This window comes from Phacochoerus africanus, chromosome 3 (assembly GCF_016906955.1).
Source record: "Phacochoerus africanus isolate WHEZ1 chromosome 3, ROS_Pafr_v1, whole genome shotgun sequence".
NCBI classification, from domain to species: Eukaryota; Metazoa; Chordata; class Mammalia; order Artiodactyla; family Suidae; genus Phacochoerus; species Phacochoerus africanus.
This window is the reverse complement of record NC_062546.1, coordinates 112,041,180-112,064,303: the sequence shown is the minus strand read 5'-3', so window position 1 is coordinate 112,064,303 and position 23,124 is coordinate 112,041,180. Positions and strand designations below refer to the sequence as shown.

Sequence of the window (23,124 nt, the reverse complement as noted above, 5' to 3'; positions counted from 1 at the left end):
AGCCACGTCACTCTAAGGCAAAAGAGAAAGAATGGTGGAAGATATTTTCTTGCATCAAGTTGGTGGCGTTTTTACTGTCTCTTGTTATCAAAATGCCTCACGGGAGGATTAAGAGCCACTGGAGAGAACCAATATCTAATCCCTAGCTCAAGTGCAGAGACATGTGCTACTGAACATGATTCTATGGCTGCCCCTTAGCAGAAACCCACTGTAACTGACCTCAGAGACTTCTAGGTCAGCTAACCCTAAAGATGCAGTCAGTTCACAAATGTACAGAGCACCAGACAATATTAGGATATTGGAGACAGTCAAAATACACGAGGAAGGCTGAGAAATTATAACCCTGGAAATGAGCCATGTAAAGCCATTTGGACAATTGGAGATGTAGGAATTATACATGGAAAACTAAAGGAGAAATATCATTAGGTGAAGGAGATTGAAGAAAGCAAATAGAATAGAGAGTTCACAGCTGAGTTAGGCTAAGTCATACTGTGTGAAACTGCAAAATCACTCCAGCAGAATGTACATCTGAGGAAGTTATGTTTACTGATTGTTCCACAATGTCTTCCTCTAAACTGAAGTTGAAGATCCTTCATTTTTGTTGAGTCTTGTTTTCCCATCTAAATAACCCTATTATGACAGGTGTATAATATATGATTATACTAAATATACATATTTATTACAATGAATTCAATAATTAATCTTCCTATTCATAAAAATCAATCCATAATAGCAAAGTAGGCAAAAGAAATTTGAAAATTTGTTTAGTTCTCTGGGATACTTGAGCCAAGTTACTGCTATAGGAGCATGACTATAACACTCTAAAGCACACTCTCATTAAAAGGAGTGATCTAGGCTTTATATGGAATGCTAATTTGCACAGTTATTTTGATTATATGAGTGAATTTACACATCTATGTATGCATGTAAAATATGATATTCAAACATGCATCAAAAATTGATTAGAAGTGCCTGGACTTTTCATTTAAAATTCCAAAGTAATACTATATAATGTTGCTATAAAAACGTATCACTTTTGAAAATACATATAAATAATACTGCAGAAAGTTGAAGAAAGCATTGTTACTGTATCTCAAATGAAGTAGAAATTAGTTCCTAAATATATAATAAATAAAATGGGTCCTCATTATTTACCGATGAGTCATTAAAAAGATATATTGCTGTTTCAATGTTCATGTGTCAGTCAATGAAGCTTAAAAAAAGATTCTTTTAAATCACCTCCTTATTTTTAGTCAAATACATAATAAACTAACCAAGGGAATCATGATACATTTTTAAGCATCTAAATAATATATAAAACATACAAAATACACTGTATTTGTACTCTTAGAAATTTTGACCCACTATTTTCTAAGGAAAATCTTAGCTATGCAGGAAAGGAAAGAGAGACACCAAATGATTCACTGTATGTGATTTACCCATGTGAGTATTTTCCAGCAGTAGAAACAGCTACCAAGAATTGTGCCCAGAGGGACGTGTGCAGGTCATTAATGAGTGTGAAGGTGAGAGTACCACTAGAATTCTTTAGGATGACCTAAATATGCAAGACAGCACCCTCATTTTGAGATCTTAAAAATATCTTCAAGAAATAGCAGAAAGTATAAACATATAAGTAAGTAAAAACAAAATCTAATAGATTTCTCTGTTCTAACCATCTCACAAATGCTTCAACTTTTCAAATTAAGCTCTTCACTAAACTGTTAATAAAGACAGATTCTCCACTTATTTTATCTAGACCTTAGAGTTTCCTAGAATACAAAAATTATTTAGGAGTTCCTGTTTTGGCTCAGCAGAAATGAATCTGACTAGTATCCATGAGGACACAAGTTCTATCCCTGGCCTTGCTCAGTTGGTTAAGGATCCCACGTTGTCGTGAGCTGGGATGTAGGTCGCAGACTCGGATCCCATGTTGCTGTGGCTGTGGCGTAGGCCAGCATCTGTAGCCCCGATTTGATCCCCAACCTGGGAACCTGCATATGCCAGGGGTGTGGGCAAAAAAAAAAAAAAAAAGCCAAAAATTATTTCATCCAGAGGTTCCTACACTTCCTGGTTTATAGAGCCAAGATCGCTCAGCAATTTTTCACCACACTCTCAAACCAAGAGAAATACCTAGTAGTTAAGCAGTTAGGCACAAATAACTTAGTAAGTACTCATGTTCTACCAACCCAGAAGCAATTTGAAAAAAAAAAAAATGTATGTCCATTGAGAAAAAGAATCATTTTATCTCATTCTTTACGATCACAGTTACTTGTTAATGGGATGTGCATGCATATTGGGCATTGCAAAACTTCTCAGATTTGGAATTAGATCGTATATCACCACTTTCACTTGCTGGTCCAAAATTACTTTCACAGGGTGCTTGCTTTCCATCACTGCAATCACCAAAAGCCCAGCTTTTCAAAAATGTGACGTCATCTAAAGGAAGATAGTATAATCTCTTATGCTGAAACATTAACTACCTCAGACTAGTGGCATCTGCAGCATCTGTCTGATAGATATCACCGTGTTTTCCTCAAAAATGTGAACTATGTACCCAGACTCTTGTGAACCCACTGAGATGACCCCTGGGGCGCTCAGCACACAGTTTTGGAAACCAAGGGCTTAACCAGTAACCTTGGGGCTCCTCATTCTGAAATGTCCCCTTTGCATCTCTGCTTGTTTTCAGAGGTTCAGAATTAAAAGAAAGAGAAAATTAAATCTCTTAGAAAACCTTCCGTTTACACTTGCAACACCCTTTTAAACACTGGGAGCTGCGATTCACTGCATATTCAGTAACATTATCTCCATTTTTTCAGAAACACACATCCCTCTCAGTTATTTTCAGTTTGCAGAGTTTGCTAAAATCCTATTGGTCCCTCCTGAAGACATCTTTAGTTGTATGTTTCTACCATTTATGTCTTTTTATATTTTGTTTTTGATTTACAGTTTTTAATTTCATTGACTTACCTTCTTGTGTTGTTTCAAGTCATTTTTCTGTTTTAATTATCTGAACTAGGAAATTGTTATTTTAAGCATATATTTAAGAAATAATATTTTGACATGAGAATCATTCTACCAATTTATAAAGTCTTCTGACCTTACTACTTGTGATTTTACGAGTAATTAATTCAAATCATACTTTCAAGCACTCAAATTCCCTCACATTCAGTAAACAAAGTGGGTACACTCCTTAAAAAATAAAGACAAATTATATGAGACCAGCATGTGGCAATATATAAATATTATGTTACAATATTAGTGGTTATAGAATTTATTTTTCTTGTTACAGCTTTCAAAAATAATTAAAGTTCTTTTGGTTCCACGGGAATGAGCAAAACTATTTATTGCACATTCCAAACACAAAGGAATGTGGGAATGGAATTGGAATCTGTTCATAAATAGAACATTACCCTTCCAATTTTAGAAGTCTTGTTACGCTAAACTTCTCAAATCACACTACAATAGCTGATGAATTTTCTCTTATTTTGCTTCGTGTTGTGATTTGCCTAAGTGTAAATATATAGATCATATATATATTGTTCAAAATTACAAAAAAAATTTTTAAAACATGGTCATTTCAATACTGCATATATTAATATTGTCTTTGATTTCAATTAGGCAAATTACTCCCATGTCTAATAATAACTGTAGGAAGACAGAAAATTTCTATAACATCATATGTTCCTTCATGAATCTTATATATAAAACATACTATGTATATAACAGCTAACAACTTTTACTTCAAGAGGTCCTTCAAACTTTCTTCAGCAATCATAGTTGCTAAAATACAGTAGAACCTAAATGACAGATACACAAGTATGTTATACCATAGTTCTTAGTCCTGAAATACAGGTTATCCATAATTCCAAAAGCTAGTCACACTGCTTATACATTTAATAATTGAATTTAAATGGTATAAACATGGAGTTCCTGTCGTGGCTCAGCAGTTAGCAAACCTGACTAGCATCCATGAGGACTCGGGTTTGATCCCTAGCCTTGCTCAGTGGGTTAAGGATCTGGCCTTGCTATGAGCTGCGGTGTAGGTCACAGACCCACCTTGGATCCCTCATAAGCCCAAGGCTGCAGCTCCAATTGGACCCCTAACCTGGGAACCTCCATATGCCAAAGAGGCGGCCCTAAAAAGTCAAAAGGACCAAAAAACAAAGCAAAACAAAACAAAATAAAATAAAATAAAACAAATGGTATAAACAAAGTTGAGTTCTATATTTTTATGTTCTTTAAAGGAAAATTGTAAAATGTTAAGTATAAAGTCTGATTTTTTACTAAATCACTGGCATCTATTTCCAAGACAGACCCCTGTTTTTTTCTTGTTTTGTTTGTTCTAGTTTGGGGTGAGTGTAAATTTTGCAGAAGTATCCCATGGTTACTAATTCTGACTATTCATCTTTCTCATGGATGTCTGCTACATTTCACTGAAAATGCATGATACTGCATGTGCTTTCTCCTTTGCTATATCATTTTTTTGCTTCCAGATAGCGGTGGGTGTGCTCGCAAACGTGCCGCCATGTCTGTTACATTAACATCTGTGAAGAGAGTTCAAAGTTCTCCAAACCTATTGGCTACAGGTATAATATCACTAACTCACAGAATGTCACATTTGAATGGCTTTCTCTGACCTTTCTCTCTTTCCAGAATTATCCTGTTTGGATGATGAAAGTGGCTGTAAATACCTTTCTAATGCCCCACAAGTTCTTATTTTTCTTGTCTCAAGAATAGCTCCTATCTCTTATGACTGTTTTGCTCTAAAAATAAAGAAGTCAAAGGAAACTGATATCTTGTAGAAAACATTTTAAAAATCTAATTAAAACAACAGTCATTTGCCAAAATGTGTTAAGTAACTGCAAGTGTTAATAAATATTGAAATTTTTGTATCCCATAACTAAAGTAACATCATATTTAATTAAGATAATTCATAGGTATTTGGGTTTTTTTTTTTTTTACCTGAAAACTATTGGGAGGTGGGGGGACAGAGGATTAGGAAGTGGGATTTGGCTGAAAACTGAATATTTATTGATTTGCTCCTTTGCTTAAGTTTGCAAATATGATAGAATATTAGTTTTGAAAGAAACCTTAAACATTCGTTCAATCTAATCAGCAAAGACCCTTCTAATATATATTTTTAAACATCTTGGTCCAATTAAGATTAATGTGTACCCACAAGTATAAATAAACTCTGGAAACTAACTGGGAGTGTGGTATTTCAGCATCCACTGATGTGAGCCTCTTTTAATCAGTGTCTGCCATGACCTTGACTCTGGTCTCTCTAGACTCTGAAATATACTCCTACCTTTTGATGACTGGTTGGCTGGTTGGGTAGTTGGTTTGATTGTTGGTTGCTAGTTGGGGGTTCCTTGTTTTTTATCTATAATATTCATGGGATTTGCAGCAGAAGTGGGAAAGGGACGAAAAATGTTTAATTCTAATTCTCATTGTATGTACTAGTGTCTTTTACACATATACATTTAGCAGTTTATTGAATATTCAGGATGCCCGTGGCTTTAAAGTCACTTCATCCTAAACTGCTTAGCTTTGTTGAGAAAAAAACAAGCTTCCACAGAGAGACTCCCACTACTGCCGATCACCTCCAATCCAGAAATAGATTTTTTTTTTTTTTCCTGGCTGCACCAGCAGCATGTAAAGTTCAGGGCCAGGGATCAAACCCACAACACAGCAGTAACAAGAGCCAGACAACTTCCATAACTGGATTTCAATGTCTAAGTTTAAATAACAGGTGGTTCCATAATGTATTATATTTTTTAAAAAATGTAAATCACATTGCAATGTATGTAGTTTAATCTCACTTTGGTTTGAAAAAAAGTTTTATATATGTATTGGTACATGTTTGTTTATGTGTATGTGGGCATGAAAAATGTTAGAAAAACTATGACTGTATTTACATTGGACACCTGAGGGAAATGGGAATGAAGAGAAAATAAGAAAATAAAGTCCAGGGACATCAGACAATTGGAATGCCTAAAACATCAATATCATTGCCATTTCAACCAAGTAAAATTCTAGCCCAGACTCAGATTTGGACCGTTAAGGCACCCACCAGGGAACGTGGCACTACTTCAATAATGCCAAATTGTTATTATTTATAAAAGTAATCATAGGGGAGTTCCTGTCGTGGCGCAGTGGTTAACGAATCCGATTAGGAACCATGAGGTTGCGGGTTCAGTCCCTGCCCTTGCTCAGTGGGTTAACGATCCGGCATTACCGTGAGCTGTGGTGTAGGTTGCAGACGCGGCTCGGATCCCGCGTTGCTGTGGCTCTGGTGTAGGCCGGTGGCTACAGCTCCGATTAGACCCCTAGCATGGGAACCTCCATATGCCGCGGGAGCGGCCCAAGAAATAGCAACAACAACAACAACAACAACAACAAAAAAAAGACAAAAAAGACAAAAAAAAAGGTAATCATAGAATGAATAATATTGAACTAGAGACTACCGTTTTGGAGAGTCAACACTAGAATATTAGTAATTTCATATCATTCAACTTGATAGGAATATTTAATGCTTTAGAATCAAAATAATAGAAAAGATCTACTACTTTAAGAATATAAAATCTTAATAAAAGTATGTAGTGGCTCTGGACCATTTTTATTTTATATCACTCATTATATCAAATAGGAGTAAGATTTCTAGAGAATAAGATCCCCTCAATTTTGGATTTAATTGTTTCATTAAAAATAGATCTTTCTGGAGTTCCCATCGTGGCGCAGTGGTTAACGAATCCAACTGGGAACCATGAGGTTGTGGGTTCGGTCCCTGCCCTTGCTCAGTGGGTTAACGATCCGGTGTTGCCTTGAGCTGTGGTGTAGGTTGCAGACGTGGCTCGGACTCCGAGTTGCTGTGGCTCTGGCGTAGGCCAGTGTCTGCAGCTCCAATTGGACCCCTAGCCTGGGAACCTCCATATGCCGCGGGAGTGGCCCAATAAATAGCAAAAAGACAAAAAACAAAATAGATCTTTCTGTATTAATTAGACATGTAAGGTATGATCCCCTTTTCAAAGAAGTTTTAATAACATTTTGAAGAAAGAAATCAGTCTCTTTTCATGCCCATTCACATTATGTGGTAGTCTTCATAAAAAGCACCTATTTGACAGAGTTTTTGTGAATCAAAAGAAGATTAATAAACATTTATTGCTTTGGATATTACTAAACTAGAACAGCTTTTAAATAAAAATTGGACTGCCTCCCCAAAAGGTTCTAACCTTCCCTCTCCTTCCTCTCAGGTCAGAGAGTCAATAGGAGCTTACCAGTCACCAACTATTCGTCCACTAATCAGTCCTTCTCTCTTGCTTTTACAAGAAGTAAAGTCCCAGTGGACAATTCATGACAAACCTAAACTAGCACCAAAACAATGACTACAGAGATAAAATAAGCTTTTTCCAAGTATATTTTATTTTACAAAAAACAGTTGGCAACTAAGGTCACATTGATATGGGTGGTATGCTGCGGTGACCAGGAAATGGTGTCAATTCACAGGGTCATGCCAAAACCACCTGAGTGTTTTACATTTTTAGGAAAATTTGCCTATTTGTACCCCAAGTTTCCTTTCTTTAAAAATCAGAATGGGGAGTTCCCGCCATGGCTCAGCGGAAACGAACCTGACTAGCACCCATGAGGACCCAGGTTCGATCCCTGGCCTCGCTCAGTGGATTAAGGATCCAGTATTGACATAAGCTGTGATGTAGGTTGCTGTGCCATAGGCCAGCAGCTGTAGCTCCAATTTGACCCCTAGCCTGAGAACCTCCATATGCTGCGGGTCAGCCCTAAAAAGACCCCCCCCCCAAAAAAAAGAATGTATTTGTCATTTTTCTACCTCTCTGAGAATAATCATTTTCCCAACTCATAAGGGTATGTCAGAATTCAATGAAATTCAGTGAGGGTAAATGAAGAAACTAAATGAAACAATTTACCACAAAAATTAATTCTCTATTCTCAAGCAAATAAATTAGACTATAAATAATAACTACAACTATTCATGCTGCTCCTCTTTTCATTGCAATTTCCCCAAATCCCCCAAATTTTTCCTTGTCCAATAACAGTATGTGGCACCCAGGTGCTTATTAAATTCTCTCCTTGGGTGGCCTAAAGCAGAACTCTAATGATATTTCTGTATTGCTACACTGTGTTTATTTTCAATACATTGAGTCCTCTTCATCACTGAAGTGATTGAGAATTTCAGTCATTTCTGCTGCCATCAAATCCTAGAAATAGAGTCCAGTAAATATGTCACGTATAACTCTTTTAAGTTATTATTATTTATTTATGTCTTTTTGTTATTTCTTGGGCCGCTTCCGCGGCATGTGGAGGTTCCCAGGCTAGGGGTCCCATCAGAGCTGTTGACACCAGCCTACGCCAGAGCCACAGCAACGCGGGATCCGAGTCGCATCTGCAACCTACACCACAGCTCACAGCAATGCCGGATCGTTAACCCACTGAGCAAGGGCAGGGACCGAACCCGCAACCTCGTGGTTCCTAGTCGGATTCGTTAACCACTGCGCCGTGAGGGGAATTCCTACTAAAGTTATTTTTACTTAATGGTACTCATTTTATTACTCCGGTTTTGAATTCACTGGAGTTAAAGCGTACGCTAAACTAACAACTATCATTAAGAATGAAGATTTGTTAGTCTTCTCTAACTCACCTGAGCTGGAAACGTTCTAATGCTCTTGGTGCCAGTTCACATTTATTTTTCTTCTTTTGACTTGGAAAGACTCTTATTACTACAAATATTTTATCTAAAAGTCAAATCTTGGATTTCTCAACTAATTTTTATCACTTCACATTTATGTGTTTAGACTTAAAACTATTCCTTAAGCATTAGAAAGAAAACAGAGTCTAAAGACTTTTTATATGGAACTTGCAAGTTCTATTAGGCATTGAAATAGCAGCAATTAATAATGGTTTCAGGGAACAGGTAGAAGAAACCCAAGACCTAGACAGAAGTTTAGGCTGAATGACCCTAAGATCCTTTCCAAAATTAAGACTTCATGATTCTAGGTGAAGCTGACTATGTGGTATAATAGAGCCAAGCAATACAAATTGCTTACCTAAAATTATGCATAGTTATAGGAGATTCTTGAGTGTATAATTCTAAATAAAACTGATAGGAAATATGTCATTAAGCCACTTCCCTCTGCATTATCAAAAGTAGTTTATGAGTACTGAAATACTCATACTGCAAGACAATGGAATATATTGTAGCAGCTCTTTTATAATTGAATGTAAAATGACATTTAAATGGCAATGAGAGGAAAATTCAAAGTCTAAAGAATGATTTTAAAATGTCACATAATATGATAGTTGTATATATGCTTTCTTAAAGTAAAAAAAAAAAATGCAAACTACGAAATATTGATAGCATTGGAAACTAAGGACATGGTGGTTTGATTCAAAGCCGGGAGAAGCATTCATTGTTTACAAAACTTTTGATCCTTTAACATTTAGAATTTCAAATATCCAGCTTAAGCAATAATAAGATAAAATTAAATGATTGCAATATCACTGAGGGGGAAAATCATGTTTGATACATGTATTAACTATATATTACAGATATTTAATGAATTGCAGTCTGATTGAAGTAAAAATAACTGCACAAAAAAAGCTATTAGTATATTTAATGTACCCAGAGTTTTAGAATTGAGATTACATTTGCCCCCCAAAAAATGTATATGGTTCTTTGCCAAATAATCTTTACTGGATTGTTCATTTCTTTATTCAGAGAATTAATTTCAACATTTCTTTTTCTTCTAGGGCGTGATTCTCAGTCCCCTGACTCAGGTACAAAAAAACCTATTCTGAATAACCACTACATTTGTTGTGAGTTTTTTTTTTTTCTTAAAACACATGCATAGCCACATCCTTAACACGACAGTAAACTTAAGATGAAATATACAGTTATGTGTATTAAGTTTCTCAAAAGAAAACTTCAATTTTGGAAATAAAAATAAATTTCACTTTAAAAATGTTAAAAGTGAATGTAGATATTTTTGTATCCGATTTGTTTTCCCTTAATAAAAGCTTGGAGATGTTACAATGATCGAAATCAAGAGACACTGAATGGAGATGCTACATATTCCTCTCTTGCAGCAAAAGGTTTTAGAAGCGTTCGACCAAATCTACAAGAAAAAAAATCACCAACTCAGGTAACCCTTCATAATGTTATATACTGTGTTATTTTAAAGTATGGTTATTAGACCACTGGTCTAGAGCATCTTTTCTAGTAACATGCATATCTTGATATGTTTTATTTTTAATATGTTTTTGCTTTTGTATTTGTGTTGCTTGCCAGATTTGTATTTACAACATGGAAGATAAGTCTTAAGTTCAAAATAGGTTTTTGGTCTTGTTGGTTGGTTGGTTTGTTTTCTGATTTAGCTTATATAAGCAAGTCAGTTTCTGACATAATTTTTAGGATATTTTCTAATTCTTGAAAAACTGTCAGCTGATGATTAGCATTTCAAAGTTATGAGGTCAGCAGTACATTATTTATACAATAAATATGAGTTATGCAAGTACTCATTACATTAACTAAAGGAACTCTGTTAATTACTTCTGTTGGAGATCTTAGTTAAATTGCGTCACAGGCATGAAAAGTGTTACCAAAATGATGTGACTAGATACTAAACATAGATATAGATATATATATATCTCAAGGTCTAAAAATATTCCAAAAGAACATATGTTCACTTTTAACCTAATTTCTCAAAAGGTAGGCAGAAACAAAGTTTATAATGTTTGTATTCTTTACAAAATTATTTCCCCAAAGGGAAACTATTGGTAGTAAATTAAAACACATTCTAAACAAAATAAAAATGATCACTCAATCTTACCAACGAAATGCATAGCCTAATAAGAAGGTGTAATGTTGCTTTACTTTCTTTAAGGGTAGAGTTAATGCTGGTTTCTTTAATGATTAACTTTGACTCTCTCTCTGTTTTTCCTTCAACATTATTTCTTTCTCCGGATGCTTTTGGTAATCCAGGCACCCCCTTTACCACCCAGAAAAGAGAGCTTTTGTAGCTCCTTGGTAACCAATCACACAAAGGGTGACATTTTAGACCAATTAGTAACTAACACACAAATTCCCTCCTGTACAGAGCTCTTTACTAACAAAACACCTCTTCAGGGAACAATGTATTCTAATGATGACTCCAACCAGACGATTTTGTATTCTGAGGAATCTAACACAACTGTGTCATATACACAAAAAATCACTAATCCACTACCATCAGCTTCTGGCACAAATGCCCCAGCAAAGGCTGACATAAGTACCCCATTTCTACAAGAGGATTATATGCAAGATTCTCAAACTCGAAGAATTTCTACATTGAAACTAATCCATAGTCAGGATCCAGGAAGTAGCATCCCGTTTAATCCTCCACAGTTTTCCAAATCTGTTGAAGTACCATCATTTCTCAAAAGGTCCTGCTCACCACCCCCTAATCCAGCGCCTGAGATACACACAGCATCTCTTTCCATTCAGATAACTCCCCTTTCAGGACACGGTCCTGAAAGCCACAAACAGCCACCTGAGCTTTCTCCAGAGACTGCAAAGATACCTGTTCCGCCAGAGAGACAAAAATCTGCAGGTGCTGCGGCCTCTCAGCCCTCAGACTGCCAAGTGGTACCTTATACTTTCCCATCTCTTCTTTCAGCATGTTGAGACCCTAACTCCTTTGGTTTGGGCTTCTTGTGTAACCCAGTGAATGTTTGTTAGTTTCCAATCAAGAAGGGAAAGGAGAAAGAAACCATCTTCCTATTGAAATCCCTACTGAATCTGTCCATAAGTTTCTAAGTATCCTTTAATTTTTAAAAATATCTACAGCTCTTTAATCTAGAAATAATGTTTTAAAAGTTTCTTCCTTCTCAGTCTTTGTTAGAAATCACTGATGATTGGTTATCACTTAAGACTGCAAAGTACTTTTAAGTTTTAAAGAAATACTTTTCATGCCAGATTTTTGAGTGCCTAGATTTTACCTTATTTACATGTGTAAAATCTCAAAATAATTGTTCATTATAATTCACTTTGGCAAGAAACAATGCAAGCAGAGTTTATTTTTGGTAGGTCAGTATTCATTTTCATTGAAATTTTATCAGTTTCTACCTTTTTTATCATTTCAGAAAGTACATAAATCAATCTTTAGTACTCAAATTGTTAAGAAGTAAATCTTTATTTCCCTATATGTAAAAAAATCACGTTGTGTCATTCCACTGACATTTGTTAATCTAGTTAGAAGAGAAATGTGTTCCTCTTCTAGGCTTTTCCACAAAATGTTGTAATGTTAAGAGCATAAGCTTTAAAGAAAAACTGTAGATTTCAATCCAACCTCTATCACTGGCTATGTGATGAAGCAACCATCCTAACTTCCCCATGAGTCTGAAAATTAATTAATCCTTCATTCATAAGTTGCAAAGACTAGGGAGATAGCAGAGGTAACTTACTCAGGACTGGCAGCCATTTATAAAAATGTACTAACAACTGCTGCAGGAGTGGAAGCACCGAAAACACTAGTACCGAAGTAAATAATTTGTATAATACTATTTCCTCTAGCTGTGCTATTGAAGATCATTCAAGACCTATTCTTGAAGGTACATATTTTCAAACTTCATAGAAAATCTTCAGCAGACATCTGATTGACACCAACATCCTCTCCCTGCCCCCACCATAAAGCAGAACCTTAAACTTAGGTATTAAAAACAAGTGGGTGTTTTCATACCTTTACTAAGATATCTCCTTCATTAGCTAATCGTGATATTCAAAATTCACTCATTAGAGTAAATTCTTTGAATTAAGGTAATGTCAACTTTTACTCTCAAAAAAAATGAGAGTCATTGGTGGATTCTGAAGCTACTACTATTATAGTCAACAGAATCATTCTGGCAGCTTGTTGATATGAACTATGGTAGGGCAAGAAGGAGAGCAGGCAACCCAGGCGGGTGGCTATGGCAACAACTTAAGTGAGAAATGGTGGTGGCTCCAAGCAGGGTGGAAGCAGTGGAGGTGGTAAGAAACTGCATTCTGAATGTATTTTGAAACTACAGTAAATAGGACTTCCTGACAGATTGCATGTGGGAGGTGAGAGAAAGAGAAGAGTCAAGACTGACTCCAAAGTTTTGCATCTTTGCAACAGGGAAGGATGGAATTTACCATCCTTCATCTACTGAGACTGGATAAACCATGTATAGAGCAGGTGTGGGGAAAGATCAAAGGTTCCATGTGGGATATGATAAGTTTAAGGTGTCTATTAGACATACACATGGAGAGGTCAAGTATGCAGTTGGATACATGAGTCTGGAATTCAGGGGAAAGGTCTAGGTTGGAGATATTAGTCATAGGCTAATAGACGGTTTTGTAGCCATAAGACTGAATGAGATGCAGGACATGAGTGGAGGAAAGAGGAAGCCCAAGGATTAAGCCCAGGTGCATCCCAACAGGAAGAGGAGGAACTAGCTTAGGAGACTAAAAGGAGGGTCCATGAAGGCAGGAGGAAATCCAGGAAAATATGGCCCCCTAAAAGACAAAGATATCAAGAAGAGATGGTTAACTGAACAAATGCTGCTGATAGTACATGTGTAAAATGAAATCTGCTAACCTACCACTGACTTGGAGGGAGGGGCGCTTTCTTGAAGTGAGCCTAAGAGACACTGGGAGCAAAGCAATTGGACAGTCAGTTCTTTAAGGGATTATTAACGTAAAACCTTTCATCTAGTTATTCCCCTTCCTTGAGCCTCAGTTCCTTCATCTATGGGGATAAGATGGGGATAATAATAGCTTTCATCTCAGACTGCTGCTGTGAGGTCTGAATAAGACATGGCACATAGGGAGCTGTGCATAGTGTCTGCTACATAACAATCTCTCAATATGGAGTAGTCACTGTTATTTTTAAATAATATCCTTTTTCCAAACTACACATTTGACTCAGAAAAGGAATTATATTATTTTCCACAATACATTTTTTGGGTAGATAAAAACTTGTTTCCTCCAGCCAGCAGTTTGTTCCAAAATGACAGTGTGTAGTCTTGCATAACGCTTTGTCAAAAGGTGGCATAAAACTGTGGCAGATTTGACTTTTTTTTTTTATTGTGTAAGAATATTGAACATGAGATCTTCCCACTTAACACATTTTAAAGTGTACAATACAATATCATTTACTGTAGGCTCGATGTTGTACCACAGATCTCTGGAACATAATCACTTCAGCATCTTGCATAAATGGGACTGGATCTATTGAAGAACAACTCCCATTTCCCATCTCCCCTGCTCCTGGCAACCACCATTCTACTCTCTGCCTCCATAAACTTAGCTATCTTAGATCTCTCACATATGTGGAATCATGCAACATTTACCCTCCGTGTCTGACTTATTTCACTTAGAATAATGTCCTTAAAGTTCATCCCTATTATCTCATATAATAGGATTTCCTCTTTTTTAAGGCAGAATAATCTTCTATTGTATGTGTGTATGGATGGATGGATGGACAGGTAGAGAAAGAGAGAGAGCTATATCACATTTTCTTTATCCATTCATCCATTTATCAGTATCTAGACATGTTTTCACATCTTGCCTATTGTGATATACATTATTTTTAAGTCTCATTTTCCATGTAATGGTCTTTCACAATGGTGACCTTTTCATTTTAAATACTTACATTCCACATTCTTGCAAGAAGTTACATTAAGTGCCAAGAGCTGTCAGCTATACACCACGAATCAGCCAAGTATATGCTCTATTACAAAGAATTATCCTCCCTAGAAATTAGCAATCCCAAGAAACAAAAGTGCCATGCACTGAAAGGTGAAATGGAAACTTTAGTGTTCCAGAATTTTCATTTACGTACTTTTGTTGTTTAAAATTATGGCCATTAGTATAAGAGGAAAACTGCAGCCTACCATTAGGAATTTTCATTTTCTCCATATTTGATACTTTAACATATTGTTTTAAAACTGCATATGTTTTAATTTACCTCCCAAATAGAGAGGACACAAAATGAGGTATGTCATCCTTCTGTCACTCTGTGAACACATATCCTGTTGCTAAAAATGTCACACTGTTCTCAATGTCAGATAAGTGAAGGTCTAAACCAGAAGCTTTGAAAGACAACATCTGCACCCTAGACATTTTCTCTGGTATTTTTTAGAACCGTGCCCTTTGCTTCAGGAGGATAAACTTGGCTCCTCTATTATGAAATAATATAATTAATCATACACAATTAATGGATATCAGTTGTGTGTGATGACAGAAAAAGTGTAGAATACAGAGTATTATTACTTCCATTAAAAATCCAGGATTCAGGAGTTCCCGCTACGGTGCAGTGGGTTAAGGAGCCGATGTTGTCTCTGCAGCAGACTGAGTTCGATCCCCAGCCCAGCACAGTGGGTTAAGGCTCTAGCACTGCTGTAGCTGTGTCTCCCTTCCTCTGTACTCAGCTCTACTCCAAGCCCAAAACTAACTGCTCTCTGTGCACTTCCAGTTTCTACATCTACTGGGTCAACAAATCGATGGCCTAGGGGTTTATGACTATAGATATGCTTTGTTTGGTTGCCACTAAGTTATTTTTACTTTGGCTGCTTTTAGGGGAAATATGCCCTTTCCCTTATACCAGTTTCCATCATTCTCTCTTATCTAACTACTTGCCTGATTTGCATATTCTGGATACACTCCTGGCTCGGGGTCAGCACTCAAGCTTGCAATGCCCACATCCAAACCACTCCAACTTTTCCTAATGCTAGAGCTCACCTTTTCTGAGTCCCTTCGCTCCCAAATTCCTCATGGAATGCAATCTATTTAGTGATCTCTTTCACCCACAGGATCTCCTTAGCATTATGGGCTGAATTCTTTGGGACCAAGAGGCTCAATGCTATTCTGAATAACTAGGCATTCTCTCATAGAATATTAAATATGTTTAGGTTTAAGTGCTGTCCCTTTCCTTTGTAGAGACCAGACAACAGCAAATTTGTGTTTCTAGCTCCTCCCTCCTTTATAGCTCAACTAGTGGGGAAAAGTAAAAAGGGACGTAGGGAGTTCCCATCGTGATGCAGCAGAAACGAATCCGACTAGGAACCATGAGGTTGCGGGTTCGATCCCTGGCCTTGATCAGTGGGTTAAAGATCCGGCATTGCCATGAGCTGTGGTGTAGGTCGCAGACGTGGCTCGGATCCTGCATTGCTATGGCGTGGTGTAGGCTGGCAGCTACAGCTCCGATCTGATCCCTAGCCTGGGAAATTCCATATGCCACAGGTGCAGCCCTAAAAAGACAAAAAAGACCAAAAAAAGGGGGGGGGAGACTTAAACTCACAAAAAGTTGGCGACCCTTGATTTATACTCAAACACCTTCACCTTACATGGTTGTGAAAAGATGGAGACACAAAACAACTCTATGATTATTTTCTGCAGTCATCTATCTGCCACCAATTCAGTAGGGGGAAAAGAACGAACTTGTTTTAAATTAGTTTTCCCTACTTCAAAGTAGTCTAAATTGAGAAAAATACTTCCTCCCTTTTTTTCACACTTTCTATCCCACTCATCTTACATTCTCATCAGGTTAGCATGTATATTGTGGTTCTCTCTTTTCCCGTGTCTAAGAGGGCATTTCATTAACGTGGACATCAGGGTCAGCCCCAACTAGTCTAAGAAGGAATTTACACCTTTAAAACCCCAAGATATTTCAAAGCTTTTGTGTGGGTGACCAGTAGACTGTTGAACTTTTGAGTTTTATCTATGGACATTTAACTGTGGTGTGACTCAACACGAGGCATTTCTTCTGTGACTGACTCACACATACACATGAAAAGTTTGAGCATATCAGCCAGTGATAAGAGAAATTCAGAAAGTGAAACTCTGATCCTTCTCTTTTCTGTAGACAGAGCTCTGTTTTCTGTAGACAACCTTCTTTAGAAGAACAAATGAATAAAGATCATTCCTGATACAAAGCTATACAAATTGAGCATATTCCCCATAAGAATGGTGGTTTTAGAGAGAATATGCTTTAGCTTTTGACATGTTTCAAGTCCAAAGGATATGGGCAAGACAATCCCTGAGGAGTACTGTCATTAAATTTTTCTTTCAATTTTAAAGGAACAAAAACTTCCTTTAAGCAGATTACTCAAATTCTTTTGAATGATTTATATTATTTAATAAAATGTTAAATTAGCATAAGCAAAACTAAAGAAATTCATGTTATGTGGAAGCCTCTTTAGTGAAACTGCATTGTTATGAGAAATTTCATTGACAGTATATAACCCAAGACTGCTCTATACTGAATTCCATTCAACTTGCAGCAAGATTCTAACCTATTAGGTTGTAATTCTTATAGTTTTATAATATTACAATTTCGCTTCCACAAAACTCTGAAAATAGATTAAAATTTACTAATTAAAAGGATATTTTCCTATTAAAACATTTTAATTCATGGGTAACTAACATATTAAGTTAGGGATAACTTTAAAGTTTCTGTCAGTTAATTCTAGAAATCTTAAAACCATATGTAGTATCAAAGTATCACATTCAAAATTTGTGTCTTTAAACAACAACAACAAAATCTTATTAGATAAAAATAGAATAAGAAAATCTGCCCTTTTATCCAGAGTCGGAGTTTCTTAACGTGTTAGATTAAAGATGTGCTTTTAAGTATCCATAAACCCTTAAAGTTGATGCCAAAATTTTATGTATACATGGATTTGTGCATTTTTTTTAAGAGAAGGATCATCAGCTCTCAGATTTTTAAGGTAACTGTGACCAATAGAGACCTTTTTATATAGTGGATTTTTAGAAATTCTTCCATTAAAACTCAGAGGAGAGAAATTAAGTATAATGCATGCCATCAACAGTTGTGAAGATGAGGCTGGCCAAGAACCATTTAAATCTTTACCAAGCAATATTTCTAAGCTTATACAGTTCCCTTTAATACATCCCCATCCTTATATTAATATCCTATAATAGTTTGGCTATCTATGTGACAACTGGCACCACACCAAACACTGGAAAAAAACAAACAAACAAACAAAAAAAAACAAAAAACCTCTATTCTAGAGATAGGGGTATGAGGAGTAAGGAAAAAAAAATTGGCTTCTGAATTTCATTCACTCACATTGAGGTTGCTGCTTATTGTCATATTTCATCTGTGTGGAGAGACATCATGAAGGTTAGAACAAATAGTTACAACATCTTTAATGGGCCATCCACGCTCTTCCTTTTATAGACTACCCCTCTGCCATGTTTAGCCTCTTGGGTTATATACCCTTGGAGGTACTAAACCTTTTCTTTCTCCTTCAGTTTCTTTCTCCTTTACCTAAGATTTAAAACCAACTATAGTTCTAACCAGCTAGGGTATACGCTAACATTATCAGTGGCTGTTTTTGTTTGTTTGTTTTTCCTTTTCATTTTCACGTGAGGGTTTCACTATACGCACTGCTAGGATTTTTAAAGTTCAGTTCCTTTGGTATTTTATAATGAAATCGAGAGATTCAATGAGCAGAAAGGAAAGAAAATTCCCTTTCCACTTACTTGTCTTTAATTTGATCAGTCTCTAGATCTCTAAGTCAGAAAAACATGAGGCACACTGGCTTATATTTGGGGGTTATTTTCCAAGATAGAGGCAGTAAGGAGAAATCCACTCTAAGATTTTTCTGGCAGAGGGAAAACTAATTCTTCCAACCAATGGATAACCTGATACTAATTTGCTCTCACAAGTACCAAAACTAAAATTTCTGAGAAAAAAAAAAATCCATTATGCCAATACACTTAAGCTCCACCCAAAACTAAAACTGTGTGAAAATCGATCTTATTTCCAAAAAAACACTTACTGGATTCCATTTCTGCATGTTTTCATGCTTTTCCTCTACTGTATGGTTGGCACCTAATCCTTCTGAATGTATTTCTTTCAAGTGCTTGCAAATAAAACTGATGCTTTGCCTTCTCTGCCACATTGCAAAAGATGTTTTTATTAGTTGGATAATTTATATCTCTTCTCACTGTTTTTTCCTCAAACTCAGCTTGGAAACCAGAACTTAACTGCCAATGTGCTGGAGGTAAATTCTTCACAGACATACAGACAAACCCCACCAGAAGCCTCTTCTTCATTCCCTCTTTCTGTGGTACCTTTTAACTCAACCACTTTTTCACCAGCCTGTAGCTCTGGCCCAGCATCCACCACCTGCTGATTTGGGGCCTTCACACCTGCAAAGACCTCCAACCCTTTCATGTTGTTTTTTATAACGTCATTCTCCTTGCTCCTCCTCCCCTTATCCATGGCAACACCACAGGCTTTCTCACTACAGATTTCTCCCAGGGCGAGCACTCCTCCTGCTCCTCCAGGGAGTCCTCCTCAGCAACCTCAGATGAGCTGCAGATAGCTGACTCTGACACTACTGACCGTTCTGAAACACCTTCCCCAACTTTGGGTCAGCAGTCTGCGGTAACAGATGGCACCACCTTAACCATCCCTGGTATCATGCATGTAATTATTCTTCCTTCCTTTGCTCCATCATTTTTTAAACAAATCTCCAAAGGCCAAAAGAATCAATTTCTTGTCTGCCATCTGATTTTGCTGCTGAGCATTTTTATTTGCACAGGTGTTGATTCCACCTAAACCAATTCTGTGCAACCTGTTAGAGAAATCCATTACAGTCATTCTCATAAGCCTGTTTTGGGCTGAAAAGGTCAATTATATTTCTTCACTTTAGAGGCCCTTATGTTTTACACTGTGTTGCTCTAGCTCATGAGTTATACAGTGATCTGCCTTATTAAGTTTTCTCAGAAATTTAGGTAGGTACACAAAATATGATGATGATTAGATTATAGAGAAAATCTAAAATGTTAACCCATTATTAAATCCTGGTAGATAATAGTTTATTTCAGAGATTCATTTGAATGTGCCCTATGTGAACACTTCACATCTCCTTGTTTTTCACATTCATAATTACTCACTGTATGAAGTTAATTCTTCTTGCCCCCCCTTCATTAACTGCTACATCTTTTGAACCCATATATCTGATAAGAGTTAAATGATGTAAATAATCTTAACTTACATAGCAGAAATTTAGTCCTATGATTTTTGGAATTATTTTCCTGAGACATTCCAGTATATAAATTTATGAATATTTACTGTTTTATATATCAATAATCTCTCTTCCATTTAGTGCAATATATACATATTTACCACCACATTTATATCATTTAAGTATGTCTATTTGACAAGCAGTCCTTAGTAAATGATTTATGAATGAGTAAAGGGTTTCAAAAATTTATAGAGCCAATTTTCAATTGCATATAATGTTTAGATAATAACTTCAATTTAAAAGGTGCATAACTTCAGGCAAAATAAATGGAATTCCTTTTCTAAAATTGATTTAATAATGAAGTCCTAAATATGCACTACCATAGAGAAAACTTTAGCTGGACTACATAATTTGTATGTTGTATTAAGGTCATAAATCTGAATTTCATGCATGGAGAAATATTTTGGTTGTTGTACACCTATAAATGTAATAAAATTCATTAAGTATTTTAAGAAATTAAAAAATAAATACCTAAAAAATAATAGGAGACTTGAATTTTAAAAAAGCATATGTTTTTAAAGACATTGCAATTACAAAACATAAAAGGTACTTCTTAGAATATTTGCTAAATACTTAATAATACTTTGTGTGGGCTTCAGTATTCATTCCATGGCTGGGTATAAAACTTTTCATTGAAATGTTCCATTCAGAGACTAGCTACGGAAGCAACTTTATTTTCCATGGCTAACACCTTCCCTGCCACTAGTACCAGCAGGCATAAGCCTTGTCATGTTCCATTATACTTTCAATAGCTCTTTACGTCTAAAACCTTATGGAATGCCTTTACTCAAAAATACAAAGCAGTGATAATATATTATGTACTCACCTATTTAATTTACTGTTTCTAAGACTCCTTAGGAGCCTGAGAGGCATACATATAGTCTTGGGGAGCTAACTGTAACTGAACTTATTTTCAAGTAACAGTTTAAAATTGTACATACCTTTTCTGTGAGATGATTTTCCTAATAATTATTTCACTATAACAGTAAAGTATTTTCTAAAATTCTAATAGTAGTATTTCATTAGTAAAATTCTAATTGATTTAACATGATGAAAGACTAACCCTATTTGCAACATTTTTTTTAACCTGTAACCAATGTTGTTGAAACCATCAAAATAGGAGTCATAGTAATGTGATGTTACATAGTAATATGATGGCTTTTAATAAGAAGAATTCTCCTTCCTTTAACATTAACTATATAACATATTATAGCAATAATATTGAAATTATATTTACAAAGATCAACCAAACTGGATTTGAGCAAGGAGGCAAAAATATTCTCGAATAATTCATCAAGGATACATAAGTGCTCTGAAAAATTTGGGTAGATCTGTGCCTTCCACTTATTTGAGTGGCCAGTGCTTTTCAGGGTTATTTATAATATAAAAGTGATTTCTATAACAGCTCAGAGAAGGACTTCATTATTAAGCACAATCATTATAATGAAGTGCTTACTGACCTTAGGATAGTTGTGGTATAGCTATAAAGTAATGAAATTAGATTAATTCTACATCATTTGAAAATATATGCTTTAAAGTGAAAAATCATTCAAGTATGAAATTAATTGACTACCTATGTTTCAGGCCTATACAACAGCAGTTTAATTTGTTTTAAAATAAGCAGATAAAGTTCACAAATGATGCTTCTTATATGCATGTGTGTGTGTAGTGTGTATTCTGTTTAAGGTACTTTAACTAAATGCTTTAACTAACATTTTACCTTTTTTGTGCACATTATGCAATCTCCACAAGGTTCTGTGCTGTGTTGTGGACAGACAGGCAGCTTAATAACAGTGAGCTCAACCTCTCTGAACTGAGCTATTTCAATTTATTTAGAATATGTATCTATTGAATATTTACTATGCTATTAGCACCAGCTTGCATGTTATAGAAAATATATATATATATTTAGAAAGCAGATATATGATCATCTCCAACAAGAATCTTGAGATACCACTGGGGATATGAAAACACTCAAATATAAAGCAATCAAAACAATAAATTATTAAGAAACCAAAAAGAGACCTATAAAGTGCAAAATGAGATGAGACTCAGAAGAAGCCAGGGGTTTAAAATGTCTTTCTGATGCTCTGCCAGGTTGTTGATTCTTCCAGAATAGATTGCCTCATGATATATAAATCCAAACAACTGTCCACCTTATGTTAGTCACCTTGCCCCAGAAACACTGATTCACTAGAGGATTTACATCCCTGACCAAGTCTGGGAACCAGTCCCTTTCCTTCTGTTAAAGAATGTTCATTTCAAACCGCACACACAGAGCACTGTGACAGTGTTCTAACTACTTAAGTCAGGACATAGACACAGATTCATCCTCCACATTTATTTTATACTGATTCCTACTGATCTCTTTGGACATCACTGTTGGCAGAATGGCATGCCCACTGGTCAGCTCTTCTACTCTCCAATCACCCCCTGTGCCCTTTGACATACAGAGAGTGATTTTCAGAAGTAAAGGAAGATAGAGAAGATGCTGAAAAAAAAAAAAATGCCCCATGCCCTTCTTGACATCAGTTTTCAAAGTAAATACTTGACAACTGATTACTGTCATGTGATTGGAAGCCTTTATTGTCATCTAAAGGAATTCATAATGGACTGTGTGCTTTAACAGGATGTCTTTGCACTTTTTCCAGAGCCAGATAACAGTGAATGGAAACTCCGGAGGCACTGTGAGTCCAATGAGTTACTATCAAAGGCCGTTCTCCCCTTCTGCTTACTCGCTACCTGGCTCATTCAATTCAAGCATTATCATGCAGCATGGCCGGTCACTTGGTAAGTCATCTGATAGCCATGATTTATTTGCATGACAATTTCAATATAGCAGGTTTATACCACATGAGAAAAATGTAAAGCATCAGAGTAATTTGGGAAAAGGAAGCAGAAACATTCAACACTCCACTATTTAATAGCCTATTCTAGGATAGGAATTAAAGGCAGAGGAATTAACACTGGAGAAAATAGGCACCCAGCTATTCCAAGATGATGACTGAGTCTGGAGAAGGCTATTGGATATTTGGGGTG

At 36.1% G+C, this 23,124-nt stretch overlaps 1 protein-coding gene across 15 annotated transcripts in view; it reads left to right on the top strand.

Annotated features, from left to right (window-relative positions):
• SORBS2 (sorbin and SH3 domain containing 2) overlaps nucleotides 1-23,124 on the top strand; it is a 208,128-nt gene that overhangs the window by 111,503 nt on the left and 73,501 nt on the right. For 4 of the 15 annotated variants that reach the window (XM_047772400.1, XM_047772385.1, XM_047772384.1 and 1 more), the window contains exons 4-9: nucleotides 4,494-4,586; nucleotides 9,781-9,807; nucleotides 10,048-10,172; nucleotides 11,012-11,653; nucleotides 19,317-19,484; nucleotides 22,737-22,875. In XM_047772400.1, coding sequence (XP_047628356.1) covers nucleotides 4,494-4,586; nucleotides 9,781-9,807; nucleotides 10,048-10,172; nucleotides 11,012-11,653; nucleotides 19,317-19,484; nucleotides 22,737-22,875 — 1,194 coding nt within the window. Of the gene's footprint in view, nucleotides 1-4,493; nucleotides 4,587-9,780; nucleotides 9,808-10,047; nucleotides 10,173-11,011; nucleotides 11,654-19,020; nucleotides 19,057-19,316; nucleotides 19,485-22,736; nucleotides 22,876-23,124 lie in introns of all 15 variants that reach the window. The other 11 variants (XM_047772394.1, XM_047772395.1, XM_047772398.1 and 8 more) reach the window with 8 other exon arrangements.